At 44.7% G+C, this 18,454-nt stretch overlaps 1 protein-coding gene across 1 annotated transcript in view; it reads right to left on the bottom strand.

The window, feature by feature from the left end:
• DMD (dystrophin) overlaps nucleotides 1-18,454 on the bottom strand; it is a 1,907,270-nt gene that overhangs the window by 1,248,479 nt on the left and 640,337 nt on the right. Inside the window, exon 8 of the mRNA XM_084843968.1 lies at nucleotides 4,948-5,126. Coding sequence (XP_084700094.1) covers nucleotides 4,948-5,126 — 179 coding nt within the window. The remainder of the gene's footprint in view (nucleotides 1-4,947; nucleotides 5,127-18,454) is intronic.

The following is an 18,454-nucleotide window of genomic DNA, read 5'->3' as shown; positions in this document are numbered from 1 at the left end:
AATATATTCCAATGGACGTTTAAAAAAAAAAAAACTGAAAAAAAGCTGACATCTTGTACATGGGTTATATCTTACATGATGGACGTCAACCAAATAAAAAAAGATTTCTCCTCAATTTAAAACAGGTTAAATGCACAGTATGTTGAGAATTCTTCAGTGCAAATGGCTATACAATGATTCTGTAGAGGTTTACTTTATATTAATTAACTAATATTTCATTAGATATCCATTTGATAGAGTAACCATGGAATAAATTGTGTATATGAGTCATACATAACATTATTGTTATGTGATTTTAAATGTACACGGATGTTTTGATTAATTTTGATGCAATTTAGATACATACACCGCGCATTAAAAACATGGTTGTTCAGGCAGGCATTCGGGATGGGTTAGGGTATTTTTTTATGATGTTTTTAATGTAGAATTTTATGGTTTTAACTGTTTTGTTGTTGTACATCGCCCAGAGTGGCTGGGTGCCCAGCCAGATGGGCGATTAATAAATTTAATAAATAAATAAAAAAATAAATCTTGAAACCAAATTCATTATAGTGATGAGGCTACAAAGAAAGCTTCCTAAACCAACATTTGCTACTACAAAGGACACAAAAATGCAAGGCAAGTATGATTTTTCTGGAATGGCTTTCTGCAGATGTAGTTCTACATGTTGAAATTAACTTCTTAAGATGACTCCAGAAAAAATAGGAAGTGTTAATAGTTAACTACTGTAACGGCAAATGGTCAGGATGTAGGCAACTCAACCAGGTTGCTAAAGCACCATTTAGTTATCTGGATTTATTTGATCTTCTGCCGTTGGGCATTTTGTTTTCTTTCTGTGGTTGATGCTTTTCCTAGGTTGGGGACAAAGATCAATTGTCCATTGCAATTAGTTTTGGTCTACCAAGCTGCCTTGAAAAGAACTGTTCAACAGAAGAACTGGTGGATCCTACAGTTTAACTGAATTTCACATCAAGTGCTGATATCTGCTCTAAACCCTATAAAGGGAAATTTAAGTAATTTCAATCTACCCTAATTAACTTTGAGATTTCTGAGTATAGAAAATTGGTGGACAGTATGTGGCACTTTGACCTTGACAAGAGGGATTCAAATCCTAGGTAGATTACTTCTATTGTGTAGGAAGGTCAACAAAACAAAAGGAATCCCACTCTAGTTTCCTGTCAGTAGGTCAAGGCACCTACTGACAAGGAGGAATGGTTAGAGAAGATAAAAGGGGGAAAGAGATAGATGTGGGTGAGAAGAGATGGAATGCATTTATAGAATCTGATGCTGAGTCTTCCCATACTACAGAATGAGGTTACATTCCTCTGTATAGTGCACACTGCTGGACAGCTAAACAAATGTTTAAAGTAATGGTGGGAGGAGAATCTGACAAACATAACTAGCAGAATTTATTTCTCCACATTTTATATCAGCTCAAAGAGTCTCAGTATCACAAACTAAGGTGCTGTCTACGGTTAGGTGGCACCTTAGCTTGTGTGAGCAGGCACACAGCTGCATCTACTGGTGCAAGGTTCATCTGCCCAATTTGGGGTGACTGATTATGCCCTCTCATGACATGGCCCACAGTGTTTGGGAAGGTCTCAAAGAGAGAGGCCTTTTAGGTGCATAGGGCTGCAGAGTGGAGGGGAAAGATCTGTTGCCCTGAAACATTATTATTTCTTTCCTGTATTTTAATCCCACTTTTCAGACAATTATTTTTTCCCAAAGCGGCTCACATCAATAGAAAAAGAGAGAGACATCAAATATTTATATATCACAAACCGAAATACCAGGCTATGTGCTGGATCAAGAAATGTACTTTACATGTGTTGAACCCCCATGCCATATCACATACTTCTTATGAAACTTTTTTCAGTTTCTAAAAAGGTTTTCATGTGGCATAGGAGACTGCTGTTTGAGAACCTCCATTGAGCATGCAGAGTAGTCCTGCACTTCTTTGGATCCAGGCCTATGATTATAACTAGTTCATAGACTTGACTTATATTTGGAAGAAACCCAATGTGTGTGTGTGTGTGTGTGTATATGTATATATATATATACACACACACACACATATATACATATATATATATATATATATATATACACACACACACACACACATACATTTTTAATATTTATCTAATGCATAAAAGTAGGTGTGCCTTGCTTAAAAGAAGAAGCAAAGTATATAGCAGAAAGAATTGACCGATAAAACAACAACAACTGAAAAGGGTATTGCTGAACATTAAAATGGACACAAACACAAAAATCCTCAAAGTGCACATATTTTCCACAGCAAGCACAGGCATATTAGAAATAGAATACTATTCACAAAAAATGGTAATGTTGACAGACCTGTGGAGGGAACATCCTCCCTTTTTGGTCAGGGGACATGACATAAGCAGCTTGTGTGTACGCATAGCTTTTGAAGCGAGGTTTAGGTGGAGGTGAAGGGGTGCGCACATGACCCTGTGCTACACTGACTTTGATCTAAGGAGAAGAAATTAGGAAGAAAAGCAGACATATACTTATGAGTGTGTGGAATATAATGGATGAAATGTATTATTTTCAAGGGAGGATACCAGCAGTTTAAGTCTATCTTGTAAAAAAAAAGTGATTGCATTAAGCATTCAAAAGATATGTAGATAGTAGAAATACTTTCATTAATATGACATTCTTTCATGAGAAGAAGGAAGACTCCTTGAAGTGCCAGATAATTATGCCTGGCATGATACCCACAATCAGCAAAGGACCTCTATAATTCAGTACACTCAGAAATCAAAGTAGCAAGAACTTTTAGCAAGTTCTGAATAAATGTGCTCAGCTTCAGCAAGCAGTCATCAGATCAACAAGTCTAAAATGATAAAGTGGCCCATAAATAAGTGAATTAATACTTGAAGGCCTTGGAATTTCTAATCACTTTAGCCAATATAAATTTAAGGATGGCTAGTCTTTCTAGGACTGGAGTTCAGTTGTCATGGTCTGCCTGCCCAAATAAACAAATGGTTTGAGAATTTCCATGCAAATCTAAATTTGAGTTATCTTAGTCATATGACAAGGAAATGGTGCTATAAGTAAACATTAATTCTATATCATTAATAATTTACAGCAAGTGGCTGTATCTCTGTTTCACCACAGGAGATGAAGTTATAGGAATGAGTACCCACAGAACAGATACAGATGTTTTACACTTCATGGTGACATTTCCCTGTATGGACTTGGTCTAAAAAAAATAACATGGAAGAAGCATGTCCCAGGCATGGAGTCTGGCAGATCCATGGGCAAAAGGAAGCAATAGTGAGGCCACATAAATCTATGCTACATCTTAGTGTCCCAAAGGTGGGACCCCAGGAAAGAAAGAAATACCTTCAAAAGAAAGGAAGAATTGGTCTCCAGTACCATCATTCAGCATAACTGTGGAGGCACACAACTGACAGGGTTACACTTGTGTCCCGAATCAGCACAAACAATATTAGAGATGAGAGGGCATCAAAGAGACCCCATCTACAGCTTATCCTGCTATAGGGCTGACTGCTTCAAGCACTAGCTATAGAAGAATAACTAGAGCATACCATCTTAGTTATTTAAAAGCTCAGTGTGGTATTATAACAGTTTTTAACCCACTGCATCAGCTGACTTGAGTTTGGAAAAGGTTTTGTTCATACAGGACCTAGGCTTTCCCACCTTATATTTTCTTTTGATGTGCCAAGGATTGCCACAAATGGAAATGGGGCATTGATGGGGTGAACTTCCGGTGGAAGGCCAAGGAAATATTTTCACAGAAAGGTGTGGCAGATGCTAGGTGCTCAACCACATCTGAATCAGAGAGGCAATTTCTCCCAGGACATATAGGATAATGCACTCTTTTTTGTTTGTTTGGGATGTTTTACTTAACTATTCAGTGTCTGCGTGTGGCTTGTGAAACTTTATAAAAGCAGGATGGTATGGGGTTAAAAACCATTGAACAATGCTGATCTGGGACACAGGATTGGACATAGAAGCTGCTGTAGCAGCCCCCCTGCCCCCGCAAGTTTCTTTGTATATGAAAATGATACACACACCCGGACTATTCCACTGTCTCTCCTGAGAGACTAGGAGGGCTTTTGGCTATCCCTCAGGTGTCAACTAGTCGCAGCCATTCCAGCAGGCTACATGAACTGTTTTCATTCCAGCTGGTAATTATAAGATCTGTGACCTTTACCTCATCCCTCCCCATCCCCCTTTCCTTGTGTGTCATGTCTTAAATTTAGATTGCAAGCCTGAAGGCAGAGACTGCTTTGCTACTTATCTTTGTAAGCCATTCTGAAAGCCTTTCTGGCTAAAGGGCAAGGTATAAATGCTGTAAATAAAAACGAATAAATTGTGTGACATAGGTGGCTGAACTCAGACATTACCCAGCACATATTACACATTCCATATATGAAATATTTTAGTAGAAGGTTTACTGAGAAATAAATGGTTTTTGAGCTATTTGTGCTTTTTCATACACATGTATTGCCTGATGGAAGATTCAAAAGATGACGAACAGAGCAAAGCAGTTTAAAAATGAAGTAGGTTTTTTTTTTTTTTTTTTAGTAAATAATGTCTGCAACTCTTAAGCATTGGACTGGCAAAGCCATACTAATTTCAAAATAAGTGCTTTGAGACAGAAAAATGTACACAAAATCTAACCTTATGTTCTTTTGCTTTAAATAAAGAAGTGTAGCATGTTATTGAAGCCTGTTGTACATCACATAATTCACAAAAAGCATACATTGCTACATTTTAAAAACAACCCATTACTTCATGCACAGCAGTTAACAATATAAATCATGCAAAGAAGACCACTCCAATCCACATTGTCTGTCTGTCTGTCTGTCTGTCTCTGTCGCTAACTTAAGACAGAAATGCAGGGTCTTACTCTTCATTAGCCATCAAAATGAGAGCAAAACTCACAGGACTCACCTGTTGAGAAAAGTGCTGTTGGTGTAACTGGACATGCTCTTCTCTTATGTGCTTTGATCGCCGTGGCAAGGTTTCCACTTCCTGGATAGCCTCTAGAGTAACTTGCTGGGGCAAGACTTGGAAAAGCGATGTCACATACATCAAGATGGACTTCTTATCGGGATAAGCAGTTGCGACGTCTGGAAAAGCGTATTAAACACACACAGCATTAGACAGTTTGCAAGACTTTGTAGAAAGCAAATGGGCTAATGAGCAGTCCCATTGTCCATTTAAGTCCACTGGGGACTAATTAAATTATTACAATCAACTGCAAGCTTTCATACCAAACTTGAATACAAATGAGAAAGAGCAAAAGTGCCAGAGGAAGAGCAAAAATGGAAGCTACTATCTTAATTCTTAAGAATTTTTCTTGCTTATAATACTTGCATTTAAATGAAAACACTGTGTATTCAGAATTAAAGACCTTAATAAAGACTGACTAGACAAAAGAGACAAACACATAAAATAGCTTCATTTTATTTTAGGACTATAAGGAAGGCTGAGCGCCAAAGAACTGATGCTTTCGAACTGTGGTGCTGGAGAAGACTCTTACGAGTCCCCTGGACTGCAAAGAGGTCAGATCAGTCAATCCTAAAGGAAGTCAACCCTGACTGCTCATTGGAAGGACAGATACTGAAACTGAAGCTCAAATATTTTGGCCACCTAATGTGAAGAGAAAACTCCCTGGAAAAGACCCTGATTCTGGGAAAGATTGAAAGCAAAAGGAGAAGGGGACGGCAGAGGATGAGATGGCTAGATAGCATCACCGATGCAATGAATATGAAACTGAGCACATTCCGGGAGAGAGCGGAGGACAGGAAGGCCTGGTGTGCTATGGTCCATGGGGTCACGAAGAGTCGGACACGACTGAACAACAACAACAACAACCGCTGCAAAAAATACGCATAGGTTAATGTTCAAAGGACTTATACTAGGCTGATTTGGATATAGCAGTTAGCACTAAAGGGATAACTTCTTGAAGCAATACAGTAAGCGCATAAAGATGTCTTGAAGCTGCATAATCTAACTGCTTTTTCCAAGCTGATTGCATGAGCAGGAAAATGAATTCACGTAGGTCCTGCTGGTGTATTTGTCTCCAGTTAAACCAGACAAATAACCAATGCTCTGTGTATGTACTCATGGTATCACTTAGAAAATAAATCTAAAAACAAAAAAGCTCTGTGGAAAAAAACTACACTCACATCCTCTTATAAAGACATTTAGCCAAATGAAAATTACTATTAGCCACTTCTATTTCCTTCCATTCAAAAATAAACAAAATTTAGATCTTAAATGAAATCAAGGTGGTGTCCATAAAATATATTCTAGGAAAGCAGAAACCTTCAGGTCCCCCCAAGTTGTTTTTATATGTGACAATTCAAATCTATTGTGTCTTCTAATCTGAGATATAAATGGCATTTTCATGAATATAAAAGCTTTCTGAGGCTGCAATGTAATACATACTTACATGGCTGGAGTAACTTCCATTGAATTGAATGTGGCTTACTTCTGAATTGCACTATGAATGCAGCTACTGCACATCATCATGATTGAGCCCAGTGTTTGAAGTCAATAACACTATGTGAAAATGTAAGTTATGCAGCGTTGCTTTCAAATAATTATTTTGTTTCTGGGCATCTACATTTACCTCATGTACTCACCAAACTGAATCAAGATGTAAAGAAGTTGTTGTATAAGAATTTATTATTAATCCCATAAGTGCTTAAACATAAGCACTGGCAGAAAGCCAAGCACTATTAATAGCAGTGAGGTTTTATTATAATAATTCTATCCCAGGTTTGCTAAGATCTGCAAGAGCAGAGGCATAGTGACATTTGATTCCCCTCTCCTAAAGTAATGATTGCATAAAAACAAACACTGCACATTCATTTTCTATGCATATTTGTAGAGCACATGAAGGTCCCGTGGCTCAACATGCCTGTGTCTCTTGTGTGTCCTAGACATAGCTCAGACATGAAAGCAGGAAAGGAAAGGAAAGGAAATAAGGAAAGGAAATAAGGAAAGGAAAGGAAAGGAAAGGAAAGGAAAGGAAAGGAAAGGAAAGGAAAGGAAAGGAAGCAGATCGTAACACCATATGGTGTGAGAAGACTTGGAGATGAAAATCATCTGCACTCAAGCTAACAGGTCACAGTCAGTGACAGTGGGTGAGCTGAACCTTATCGAAAACAGATGGCCTACAGCCACGTATAAAATTACTGATGAACCACAGCTTTTTTGAATACAAGGATTCTGGCAATTTGGGGCCTATTTCAGACATCAATTTGAAATCTTCAGATATCCCATGTGTGGCTGAAAAGATCTACTTAGACTCTGGCTTTCTACTGTGCCTTGAGCCTAGAGCCTTTTATGCCTGCCTGCTGCATCCTTCCCTGTGTGGATGGGACAATGCCTGCCCTCCCAAGCCATCCAAGAGTATACAATTCACATCATAACAAGTAAGCCCAATCTGTCCCAGAAGGGACATGGCATGCAATGGCAGGCTTGAAGACCTGCTAGAAAGGAGCATCTACTCCTATCAAAAAAGTAAAGCACTGCACGGAAGGACAGTTTGCAGTGGGGAAAAATGTCCCTCCACCTTTGACACTTGGACAGTCTAAGCTCTACTAAAAGAGCCTGTACTCTCCCCTAAAGGGCCAGGTTGGGAGTGCTCCTGGATTCAACACTCCCTATGGAAGTGCAGATATCAGCAGTCATCTAGGCGTGCTTTTTCCAGCTTCGGTTACTTTGCCAGTTGTATCCTTATCTAGAGAGAGCAGACCTTGCTTCTGAAACACATGCCTTGGTTTCCTTCAGGTTAGATTGCACTCTGCATGGGACTGCCCTTAAAGACACTTGGGAACTTCAATTGGCGTGGAATACAGCGGCATGAATACTTCTAGGAGCTATGCTTTCTGACCCTTTTTGTGCCCACTACATTTTCAGACCTAACTGGAGGTGCTGGCTTCACCCTTTAAAACACTAAATCTTTTGGGACCAGATTATCCAAAGGATCACCTGCATTCATATCAAGCCTTGCAAACTGCAATGGGCTTCTGCTCTCTGGTCCTTCAGCAAGAGCTATAATTCGTGAGACAATTTGGAACCAGAGACAACTTGGAACTCTTTCCCTAGGGAGATACAGAGATATAGGAGAACCCTAAATATATATATATATATATTTATTCCAGTCACCTACTGATTATTTTAGGGTTCATCTTATGATTTTATCTGCAGGTATTATTTTATATGGTAATATATTTTATATTTCATTGTTTTGATGTTTGAATTGGTTGTTGCAAGCTGCTCTGTGAGGGTAGACATCATTACATATATTAAATACATAAAAATAGACAACCAACCCCACCCACCCCTCATTGTAACATTCTGCTAGTTGATATATATTACTTATTTCCCCCACCCCAGGTTTTAGGGTAAATGGAATACAAAAATAATGATGACATTTCTAAGCAACAATTTTTATGTACATATCCTACACTTAATATGAAATAGATGGGAAAAAGCTGTGAAATGGATTATGCAATTATTGCTTTCAAAAAGAATTCTTATCACAGTTATTCAGGAACACTAATGTCTTATTAGCTAGAAGCCTGTGACAACCTTGACATTGTTAAAGACCAATATGCCAGCTCATGGAGTAAACCCTTTAGCAATAAATTACAACTCTTAGGCTTGTCAGTAAATTTTCTGCTCACACAAGCCCCCTATCAGGTAAACATCTATTGATAAATGCCAGATTATGGATGTGGACAAAGAGTACTATATGTCTGCAGCCTGGAAAACTTGTTCTCCACTTAGGTTTGTCTTTTGACCTTCCAAAGGGTCATGCTAATTATCTGGAGAAAGTAACTGTCCCCAAATACTGTTTGATTTTTTTTCCAAAGCTAGGTTTAACTATCTGCCATCTGCTGTATTAGATGGCTGTTTCTCAGCTACTCCTTTTAGGGTGCAATCCTATGCATGTTTAGACAGAGAAAAGGCCTACAAAGCTGGCTGGGGCATGCTGGGAGTTGTAGGCCTTTTCTTTGCCTAAACATGCATAGGAATGTGCCCTTAATGAATGGTTTTGCCCCTGTCGGGGGAAAATGCATTGCCTAAGCAAGAGGATCTTGTTTTGAGGCATACTGCTAATCACAGAAAAGTAGCATTAACTTAGGATGTGATTATAATGTACCTGACAAAGAAGAAGCAAGGTGTATGGATTAAACAAAGTTTCACATATATCCAGAAGTATCACCCCTTCAAAAAGGTCCTTTATTTATTTATGTGGACTCTGCCAAAATATGGCACTCAAGGCAGCTTACAGGGGTTATTAAAACTGATTAAAACAATAACATATCTTTAAATACAATAAAAAATAACTACAGAATAAAAAAATAAAAACAGCACCCAACCTACATACAGGCCAAAAGCCTTCGTGAATAAAGTGGGCTTTGCTTGCTGGTGGAAGGACAGCAGAGAGGGAGTGAACCTAGCCTCCTTGGGGAGGGAGTTCCACAGCCTGGGGGCTGTGGAAACATGCCTCTGAAGGTGGCAGTCTCAAAAGAAAGGCCTGTCTGGACTGTGGAAGAACTTAAGAACTGGGCAAGCTCGTATTGAAGAAGCTGTCTTTTCAGTCCCAAGCCATTTACAGCCTTATAGGTAGGGATGCATGAAAGGCACCTACCTGGTCCCGCAGCTTGCTTCGCGGTGGGGGGGAGGCGCTTCGGTTCTCCCCCTGAAGTTCAGGCCGGAGGGGAGGCGCCCCGCCTCGCCCGGCCGAAATTCAGGCTGGGGGGGGAGGCGCCCCGCCTCACCGAAATTCAGACTGGGGAGAAGCGCCCTATCTCCCCGGCCGCGAAATACAAAAGTGTGGGGGGGGAAAACCCGTGATAGGCTATGTAATGATTTACGTAGCCTATCACGGCTAGATTTCCAAAGTCAGCCGTGATAGGCTACGTAAATTGTTACGTAGCCTATCACGTGTTGTTGTTTTTTTACTTTATTTTGTAATGGTGGCAGCGGCAGCCGGTCGGAAGACCGGCCGCTGCCCCCACCCCTGCCAAACCGCCGCCGGGACCCACCGCTGAGAGGGAAATTCGAGGGAGGTAAGTCCCATCCCGGGCGGGGGGGCGGAGAATTTCACCGCCAATTTCAGGGGGCCGAATGCGTTGGCATTCGGCCTCCCCGAGATTCGTGGAGAAATTCTCTGCCATCCCTACTTATAGGTCATAACAAGCACTTTGAGTTCTGTCAGAAACAGGTTGGTTGCCAGTAAAACTGCTGTAACAAGGGAGTCACATGCTCCCCGTAATCAGCCCCGGTCAACAGTCTGGCTGCAACATTCTGGACCTTCAACATTCTTGAAGGAAGTCCCGTGAAGAGCATGTTACAGTAGTCCAAATGGGATGTAAGAAAGGAATGCATGACCATAGCCAGATCAGATTCCTGTAGGAATGGGCTCATTCGGCGCATGAGCCTCAGCTGTGCAAATGCACTCCTGGCCGCTGCCAAGACCTGGGCATCCAGAGCTGGCTAGCCTATCGTGTGAAAAACCACAGATGCAAATGATGTAGGAGATGCCATTTGTGACTGTAAAGCCCTTAGTTTAAGCTAAATGCAGTCATTTACAGGGAAGGAGCCTGTGGGAAGGAGGACCAGCCAGCTGCACCAGGTGGATCCTGAGCCTGCTTCTGCCCCTGCCAAACAGGTACTTAAGGCGGGGCTGCCAGAGGCAGCACCTTGGCATCACACCAAGTGTGACGGTAAGTGCGCACATAGCATCGCACTTGGAGTTTCATGGAACAGCACCTGAAGACCAATCCCCAGCCTCTCCAGAGTAGGGATGTACGAAAGTCACTTACCTGGTCTCGCAGCTTGCTTCGCGGTGGGGGGGAGGCGCTTCGCTTCTCCCCCCAAAGTTCAGGCCAGGGGGGGAGGCTTCCTGCCTCGCCCGGCCGAAATTCAGGCTGGGGAGATGCGCCCTGTCTCCCCGGCCACGAACTTCAAAAGAAAAAAAAAAAAAAGCCCCGTGATAGGCTACGTAACGATTTACGTAGCCTATCACGGCTAGATCTGCAAAGTCAGCCGTGATAGGCTACGTTAATCGTCACGTAGCCTATCACGGGTGACTTTGAAAGAAAAAAAAAAGCGTGTACGCAAATGACGGCCCCCATAGGGAGCCGCCATTCCCATTCCTTATTTGGTCCCTGTAGTCTACGTAAAGATTTACATAGACTACGGCGAAAATAAGGGCAACGCTATTTGCATTGGCCTTATTTTCGCCGTAGTCTACGTAAATCTTTACGTAGACTACATGGACCAAATAAGGAACGCGAATGGCGGCTCCCTATGGGGGCCGCCATTAGCGTACGGGCTTTTTTTTCTTTTTCTTTCAAAGTCACCCGTGATAGGCTACGTGACAATTAACGTAGCCTATCACGGCTGACTTTGCAAATCTAGCCGTGATAGGCTACGTTAATCGTTACGTAGCCTTTCACAGGGGTGTTGTTGTTTTTTACTTTTCTTGTAATGGCGGTGGCGGCAGCCGGTCGAAAGACCGGCTGCCGCCCCCGTCCCTGACGAAGACCTGCCGAACCGCCGCCGGGAGTGACATTCGTGAAAGGTAAGTCCCATCCCGGGGGGGGCGGGGGGGCCGAGAATTTCTCCCTGAACAACCATCGGAGGACCGAATGCGTTGGCACTCGGCCCCCCGAAGTTTCGGGGAGAAATTCTCCCCCATCCCTACTCCAGAGACACCAGCAGCGACAGATCAAAGCAGCAAATAGCAGCAGCAGAGGGCAGCAGCTTTAAAAACCAGGGAGAAAGGGGCAAACATAGATTTTATCTGCTCTTTCTTAGCTGCTGTTCTCTTTTATCTTTTATCTTGTTTTATACTGTTGTATATTTTATATCTTTTAATATGTGCCTGGGAGGACTATTGAGCAACTTAGTGGGTTGGGGAGGTGCCACCATAACTGTGGTCATGGGCAGGGGGAGGCATTGGGGGATTAACAGGCCAACTGAGGAGAAGAGGGGCTAGATATCTTACAGCTGTCCCCTCTTCTGGTTCTTCCCCCAACCTGATGGTTCCTGGCAGCCTTACCAGTCTGCCCTCAGGCCTGGTGCTGCTGCTGCTGAATGCCAAGTTGGCCCAAAATAAAATCTCCCTCATCCATGATTTGATTGTGGATGAGGGAGCTGACCTGGTATGTATTACTGAGACCTGAGTGAGGGAACTGGGAGGGGTCACTCCCTCCCAGCTGTGCCCTCCTGGGTACTCAGTGCAGCACCAACACCGACTTGAGGGTTGGGGAGGGGGGCTTGCTGTCATCTACAGGAATTCAATCTCCCTCTCTAGGCCTCCTGCTCATTCAAGTGCAGCCTGTACCTTGTGTTGGGTACCCAGGACAGATTAGGGATTCTGTTGGTGTACTGCCCACCCCGCTGCCCATCAGACTCCTCGCCTGAGCTGACGGAGGTGGTCTTGGACTTGGTGTTGAGGACCGCTAGGATGATGGTCCTGGGGGATCTCAACTTCCATGCCGAGGCTGCTGTATCCGGGGCGGCTCAGGTAGTGGTGTACAAAACCCCGCTTACCTTGCTCCGCTGGGGTCCGCAGGTGGGGGGAGGCGATCCGTTCCTCCCCCCGGAATCCTCAACAGAGCAGCAAATGGATGCTGCCGGGCTGCTGCGGACATAAATGGAGTCCTGCGTTGGAGACGCCATTTGCATCCCTACGCTGGCCCATGATAGGCTACGTATATATTTATGTAGCCTATCACGGCTAGCCGCTAAAGCAGGGATGCAAATGGCATAGAGGACACCATTTGCGTCCCGGCTTTAGCCGTGATAGGCTACGTAAATGTGTACATAGCCTATCACGGGCTGGTGTAGGGACGCAAATGGCGGCCGCTACAACGGCCGCCATTTGGGGCCGCAGCTAGGGATGGTGGAGAATTTCTCCACGAATCTCTGGGAGGCCAAATGCCAACGCATTCGCCCCCCCGAAATTGGTGGTGAAATTCTCCGACACTCCCCCCCCGGGATGGGACTTACCTCTGTCGAATGTCCCTCTTGGCGGCGGGTCCCGGCGGCGTTTCGGCAGTGTTTCGGTGGTGGCGGGGGTGGCCACCATTTCCCCGTAAAGTAAAAACAAAAACAAAAAAATGTGATAGGCTACGTAACGATTTACATAGCCTATCACGGCTAGATTTTCAAAGTCAGCCGTGATAGGCTACGTAAATAGTTATGTAACCTATCACGTTTTTTTTTTCAATTTACTTTTTTTATTTCGCAGCCGGGGAGACGGGGCGCTCCCCCCCGGCCTGAATTTTGGCGGCGAGGGATGGGGCGGCTCCCCCCTGGCCTGAATTTCGGGTGGAGAAACGGAGCAGCTCCCCCCCCCACTGAACACAGCTGTGGGACCAGGTAAGTGACTTTCATCCATCCTTAGCTGCAGCAGCCCGGCAACGGCCGGAGCCACTGCTGTTGCTGCCACCGCCGCTTCATCTGCTGCCAGAGCTGCCGCCGCCAGAGCTGCAGCCAGGTAGGCTCCGTTTCATGGGGCTTTCGCGGGATGGTGGGGCGGGTTGCTCTGTTCCGCCACAGATTCCGGGAGGCCAAATTCACTGGAATTCAGCCTCCCTGGGATCCGTGGCAGAATTCTCTAACATCCCGAGGCTCAGGATTTCATGGCCTCCATGAAAACCATGGGGCTGTCCCAACATGTTATCGGCCCAATGCATATAAAAGGACACACGCTTGATCTGGTTTTCTCGACTGGGCCAGAGGATGGTGATCTGAAAGTGGAGGAATTAACATCTGTTCCTTTGTCATGGTCAGATCACTTCCTGTTGAGGTTTAGACTCCTGGCAGCCTTCCCTAGGGGTGAACGAAAGTCACTTACCTTTTCTCGCAGCTTTTTCGCAGTGGGGGGGAGTGCTTCGCTGCTCCCCCCGCGAAGCTCAGGCCGGGGGGGGAGGCTTCCCGCCTCGCCCAGCCGAAATTCAGGCCGGGGGGGGAGGCTTCCCGCCTCGCCCGGCCGAAATTCAGGCCGGGGAGGAGGCTTCCCGCCTCGCCCGGCCGCGAACACGAAAGTAAAAAAAAACAAAAAAAAAGTCCCCTGATAGGCTATGTGACGATTCACGTAGCCTATCACGGCTAGATCTGGAAAGTCAGCCGTGATAGGCTACGTGAATCGTCACGTAGCCTATCACGGGTGACTTAAAAAAAAAAAAGCGCGTACGCGAATGGCGGCCCCCATAGGGAGCCGCCATTCGCGTTCCTTTAGTTGCTGTAGTCTACGTAAACGTTTACGTAGACTACAGCAAAAATAAGGGCAACGCAAATAGCATTCCCCTTATTTTCGCCGTAGTCTACGTAAACATTGACGTAGACTACAGCGACCAAATAAGGAAGGGGAATGGCGGTCCCTATGGGGGCCGCCATTATCCGTACACACTTTTTTTTTTTAAAGTCACCCGTGATAGGCTACGTGACGATTCACGTAGCCTATCACGGCTGACTTTGCAAATCTTGCCGTGATAGGCTACGTGAATCGTCACGTAGCCTATCAGGGGACGTTTTTTTTTTTTCTTTCATTGCAATGGCGGGGGCGGCAGCCGGTCGAAAGACCGGCTGCCGCTCCCGCCCTGCTCGAACACCGGACGAACCGCCAGCCGGACCCACCACCGGGAGGGACATTCAGGGAAGGTAAGTCCTGTCCCGGGGGGGGCGGGGGGCGGGGGGGGCGGAGGATTTCTCCCCGAAACTTGTTCGGGGGGCCAAACACGTTGGCGCTCGGCCCCCCGAAGTTTCGGGGAGAAATTCTCCGCCATCCCTAGCCTTCCCCCTCTGCAAGGATGGGGGACCTATTAAAATGGTCCGCCCCTGGAGGCTAATGGATTCCTATGGATTCCAGAGGGCTCTGGGGGATTTTCTGGCTGGTATGGCTGGTGCTCATGTCGAAGCCCAGGTCGCTCTGTGGAATGCAGAGATGACTCGGGCGGTTGACACGATCGCGCCCAAGTGCCCTCTTCCTCTGAGCAGAGCCTGGCCAGCTCCCTGGTATTAGGGATGTACGAAAGTCACTTACCTTTGCGATGAGGTGATTCGCAGTGAGGGGGAGGCGCTCCGCACCTCACCCCGAAATCTTAATCCGGCTGGAGCCGCTGGCCAGGGCCGCCCACAGCCAGACATCAGGCTGCTGGGCAGCCTTCCGGGAAAAAAAAAAAGTGTACGCAAATGGCGGCGGCTACGGTGGCCGCCATTTGCGTCCCCCTTTTTTCGCTGTTTTAGCCTACGTAAATATTTATGTAAGCTATTATGGGAAAAAAAGGGGAATGTAAATGGCGGCCGCCGTAGCTGCCGCCGTTTACATACGCTGTTGTTTTTTTTTAAGCTTGCCCTGATAGGCTACGTAAGTATTTATCACGGCAAAAGCAGCTACGCAAATGGCATGGTGGCCGCCACTTGCGTGGCTGCCTTTGCCATGATAGGCTACGTAAATACTTACGTAGCCTATCACTGCAGCCTGGTTGGACGCAAATGGCGGCCACTACAGCGGCCACCATTTGAGTCCACAGCGGCTTGCCGAGAGACCAGCTGCCGCCACCACTGCCAGAACATCTGCCCCAGGTAAGCTTCGTCCCGGGGGGGATTCCGCAGGAGGGCGGAGGGTGGGAGGCTGTTCCGCCACAGGTTTCTGGGGGCTGAATGCCAGTTCATTCGGCCACACTGAAATCCGTGGCGGAATTCTCCGCCATCCCTACTTGGTATACACCTGAGCTGAGGGCAGTGAAGCAAGAGGGGAGACAGTTAGAATGCAGGTGGAGGAAAACTCGTGCTGAGTCTGACTGAACAAAGGTAAGAGCTCACTATCAAGCCTACTCTGTGGTGGTGAGGGTGGTAAAGAGACAGTTCTTTTCCACTAGCATTGCATCTTCTCTAGGGATGTATGAAAGTCACCGTTTTGCGGATCTGCTTCGCGGTGGGGGGGGAGGTGCTCCGTCCCTCCCCCCCAGAATCCTCGATTTTAAACAGCCACTTTCTTATTTGCTTGTGGCCTCTAATCATGGAGAGTCCAATCAACTGAAAGTCAGCTCATTTTGTTTCCTTTCAGACTACTGATTTGCCATAAATGGCTTAGAGGGGTGTGAGCAGGCAGGCTGGTAGCTTTTCTGGGCCTCATTGCAATGCTGATGTAACATAATATACGTTTGGCTTTGTGTAGTCTAATATGTTCATTAACAATTTTTCCTTTATGAAGAGATACTAGATTATTCAAACTTCATTAAACAGGTGGTGTAAAATTATCTCAGATATTTAGAATGAGTATTCAAGTGACTGATGAATCTCACTGTAGATAGGTTCAGAGTAATGCTTATAAAATAATCTCACATATGTTTGTAGGGTTGGCGGAGAATTTCTCCCCGAAACTTCGGGGGGCCGAGCGCCAACGTGTTTGGCCCCCCGAACAAGTTTCGGGGAGAAATTCTCTGCACCCCCCCGCCCCCTGCACCCCCCCCGGGACGGGACTTACCTTTGGTGAATGTCCCTCCCGGCGGCGGGTCCGGCCAGCGGTTCGGCGGGTGTTCGCCCGGGGCGGGAGCAGCAGCCGGTCTTTTGACCGGCTGCCGCCGCCGCCATTCCAATCAAAGAAAAAAAAAAAACGCCCCCGTGATAGGCTACGTGACGATTAACGTAGCCTATCACGGCAAGATTTGCAAAGTCAGCCGTGATAGGCTACGTGATGATTTACGTAGCCTATCACGGCTGACTTTGCAGATCTAGCCATGATAGGCTACGTTAATCGTCACGTAGCCTATCACGGGGGCGTTTTTTTATTTTTTTAAAAAAAACTTGTTAGTTTGCGGCCGGGGGAGGCGAGGCGCCTCCTCCCCGGCCTGAATTTTGGCCAGGCGAGGCAGGAAGCCTCCCCCCGGCCTGAATTTTGGCTGGGCGAGGCGGGAAGCCTCCCCCCCGGCTTGAACTTCACGGGGGGAGCAGCGAAGCACCTCCCCCCCACCGCGAACAAGCTTCGAGGACAGGTAAGTGACTTTCATCCATCCCTATATGTTTGTAGAGGTGGGTTCTACTAGCTATTTCCATTCAGAAAGATGTCAGAGTAACTGGTAATTGTTTATTGACATCATCAGTTCAATAACTGAAGTCACTGAAATGGTAAGAAGAATGTCTCAGTATTTTCAAAAGTCACAAAGCAGAGACAAAATAAAGCAACCTTTTCTCTCTATTGTTTACAATACTTATTCAATTTCTAAAAATTATAGGAAAACTGAAACATACAAAGAACACATGGACAAAAAGTGCTCATTTCCTGGTCCAGATGAGATTGGATCAAGGAGCTGAGGAAATATTATGGTATTGAGAATTCTAAGGAAGCTAGTTATTTTAGATGATCAAAGCTCTGAGCAGTCAGAGAATAGGGGCTACTTCATCCTCAGATGAGATGCTCAACTAAATCGCTATATCCACGAGAAACAAGGTGAAGACTGGACAATAATGCAGCTTTTCTAAGGAGAAATAAAATCATCCAGTGCAGGAACAAAATGTTTACACAAAAATGGTTTGTATGTAAACCCAACATAAATAAATCTGAACAAACAGCATGACTGAAGATGATATCAGGTGGCTCTATGTGAGGCCTATATGGGTCTTCCATAGCAAGTAGAGGCCAGTGCATTGTGGCACATGTGTGTCTCCAAAGGCCAAAGGGAGGGAAGGAAAAGAATTGGACTGAGCTCTGTGATGATCCCCTCCTGTCCTTTTCTATGCACAGCTGCATGTGAGGAGGGGATGGATTCTGTCTCTTGTTATATATTAAAGTAGTATAGAAACAATAACAGATTTTATATTTTATAGATAAGAAACATTGAATTGCAGTAGTTCTGTGACACCAGGTTTCTAAAAATATTGAATTGTGACAACTTCAATATTAAACTTTTATTATTATTAAATTTATTATTATTATAATAACTATTATAACTACATTAAACTTTTTTATTATTAAACAATATTAAAGTCTAATATTTAAGGTGGATTAATTCAATCTGGAGTATCATCTATTTTACCATATAAAACTTTTCTTCGCACTTTCTTTGTTATTCTGGTGCTGATAAAATGTGTTCTTAAGCACCATTACCAAGTAAGAAAACCTTCTGATCAAGTGAGCCTTCACTACAGTCAAGAGACTTCAGGCTCAATTGATGAAGCACTATACCATAGCACAACTGTCATTCATTTCAATGAAATTCTCTGAAATAAATGAAGATTGTACAGCAGTGGTGCTTGAGTCCCTTTGCTGCTTAAACAAGTGTAAATAGTAGAGCTAAATGGTTTGGATCATCAGTAATGAAGACATAGATTTCAGCTACAATTTAGCTCACATCATGATTTACTCAAAGTAATTTTATCCGATAGATTAGGGAATGCATTGCCTCATCCTAGGACA

The sequence above is a fragment of the Heloderma suspectum genome, chromosome 3, assembly GCF_057233095.1.
Source record: "Heloderma suspectum isolate Gila_16-S chromosome 3, 16-S_ref, whole genome shotgun sequence".
Classification (NCBI taxonomy): Eukaryota; Metazoa; Chordata; class Lepidosauria; order Squamata; family Helodermatidae; genus Heloderma; species Heloderma suspectum.
Note: the sequence above shows the minus strand (reverse complement) of the source record. Positions and strands in the feature narration are given on the sequence as shown.